Source organism: Myzus persicae, unplaced genomic scaffold (genome assembly GCF_001856785.1).
Source record: "Myzus persicae strain clone G006 unplaced genomic scaffold, MPER_G0061.0, whole genome shotgun sequence".
Lineage (NCBI taxonomy): Eukaryota > Metazoa > Arthropoda > Insecta > Hemiptera > Aphididae > Myzus > Myzus persicae.
In genome coordinates, this window is record NW_019100534.1 from 11,965 (window position 1) to 14,210 (window position 2,246).

Sequence of the window (2,246 nt, forward strand, 5' to 3'; positions counted from 1 at the left end):
AAAACTGTTTTGCGCAGGACAACTTTACTCACACCAATTAGTTGTAGAATTACCAAATTTTCACAACACGTAAAGAAAAACTTTATCTGTGGAACAGTGTGCTTTTTTTTAATTACACTTTCCAATCATTTTTATAAGAAAATGAAAAAAAAAAGCAAAAAAACAAAATGTTTAGAAGCAAATAACTTTTATTGTATTTATGTTATCTAAAATATAGGCAAGCTGTTGCATAGATAATTTTCTACTCCATGTGTTCAGAAATATCGAAGCCACTACTACAAACACAGAAAGATAAAAGTTGTACCGCGCAAAACAGTTTTTGCTATGTGGTACATTTGTAAGACGGAGACAACACACGTGAGTGTGGCGTCCTTTTAAGTTTAAACAAATATGATAGAAGTTCCTCAATTTTCAATTTAAAATTTACGCTTCTGGCTGGTTTGCTAATAATTATATAGTCTACAAGTTACACGCTGTATAATCTAACCATTTATAATATTACAACAATTTATTATATTATATATTACTAGCTGATCCCGTGCACTTCGAAGCCCGTTAAAAAACCTACCACTTAATCAAGCAACTTAATCAAATAATAAAGAATAATAATGTATGACAACAAAATTTACAAATTTTACAAGATTTCTCTATAAACTACATTTGCTGTTTTTCCTGTTGGTGCTAAAATAACTAAATTTGAGGGCATACTGACTCTGGAGCATGCCACATAAAATTGTCCATGTGAAAAACAATCCTCTCTTACATCGATCCCTGTAATTTTCAAGGTTTGTCCTTGTGATTTATTTATTGTCATAGCAAAACATACTTTAACAGGAAACTGCATTCTCTTAAATTGGAATGGATAATCTAATGGTATCATTGGTATGCGAGGAATAAAAACTGATTCACCTTTTGCATATCCAGTCATAATTTGAGCTTCTATCAGATATTTTTGAAGATCAGTAATACGTAGATGAGTCCTATTGCACAATTTTGGTGGACTTATAAGATTTCTTAGGAGCATTATAGGAGTACCAATTTTTAATGTTAATAAATATGGTGGGAATCCAGTAGGGTTGAGTGAATTTAGAAATTCTACGGGATAATTAACTGCATCATCTATTTCCATCACCGAATTCACCGATCTGTATTCCACTTTTTATGGCTTGAAAAGAACCCAATAATACATTGTTTATTTCTCCTGCCGTATCATTTTTTGATGTCAAAATAACATCAATCTGTATTGTTAAATCGTCCTTATACTTAGTCCAAAGACTTGAAGCATCTGAGGGATGGTAAAATATTAATATTACACTGAAAAGTTCTCGCATTTTATTAGGTCAACGACATAATGCTGCTTCTTCTAAAGCAAAATCCCACTGATTGTCATCTTCTAATAATCCAAATGCTGATAATATTATAATATAATATTATTATATTATTATTTTTTTTGCTTATAATATTTCTAGTTAGACGCAATCTTTTTACTGGGAATGTATCTACACCAAATTTTGCATAAAGATTATTATTATAATAAATTTGAAATAAATATGGCAAAATATTTCCAGCTGCAACCAATTCGCAATAACTACTGTAGGCAGTAGGATTGACCATTTCACGAACATAAGCCTCAGCAGTGGAAAAGTTGTCACCATTTGAATTGTAAGACATAGCAATAAAGTTATTCCAATTATCAGACACATAAAAAACAATTGTATTTCGGATCTCCTGACATCTTTCTTGAGTGTTAAAGAAATGAAATGATATTGAACGGAAAAGGCAGGCACCATCACCGATAATTGGTACAACTATTTGAGGTGTCAACATTCCATTGACAAAAATATCTTCAATCGATGACATTTTTAAAAAAAAAAAAAACAATGAAATTGAATAAATATAATATTTTAAATAATTATCCAACGTGTTCCGGGTAATATAAACAAAAAAAAACAAACATGCCCGATTAACCATAGATTATACTGTATTAGCCAGTACATCGAGCTGATGTATTAATTGCCATCGAAAAGTCTAAATTGTTATAATTATATCAATATAAATTATTTTTATTTTTATTTTTATTTCACTCATTTTAATACCAATATTGTATATCTAAATTAAATATTGTTTGATAGATAGACTGTCGTATTCTTTCAACCCCACTTTTTCCCTATTGTAGGTCGAATTTTGGAAAATCCTTTCTTAGTATATTTGAAAAAAAAGTGTAGAAATCACAATATTACAACAAC

The 2,246-nt window shown here is 29.8% G+C and overlaps 1 protein-coding gene across 1 annotated transcript; it reads right to left on the reverse strand.

Annotated features, from left to right (window-relative positions):
- Positions 1 to 634: 634 nt before the first annotated feature.
- On the reverse strand, positions 635 to 1,129 carry LOC111031137. The gene has a single exon (XM_022310957.1). The coding sequence runs from the start codon at positions 1,127 to 1,129 to the stop codon at positions 635 to 637; it is 495 nt and encodes a 164-aa protein (XP_022166649.1).
- Between the last annotated feature and the right edge of the window lie 1,117 nt (positions 1,130 to 2,246).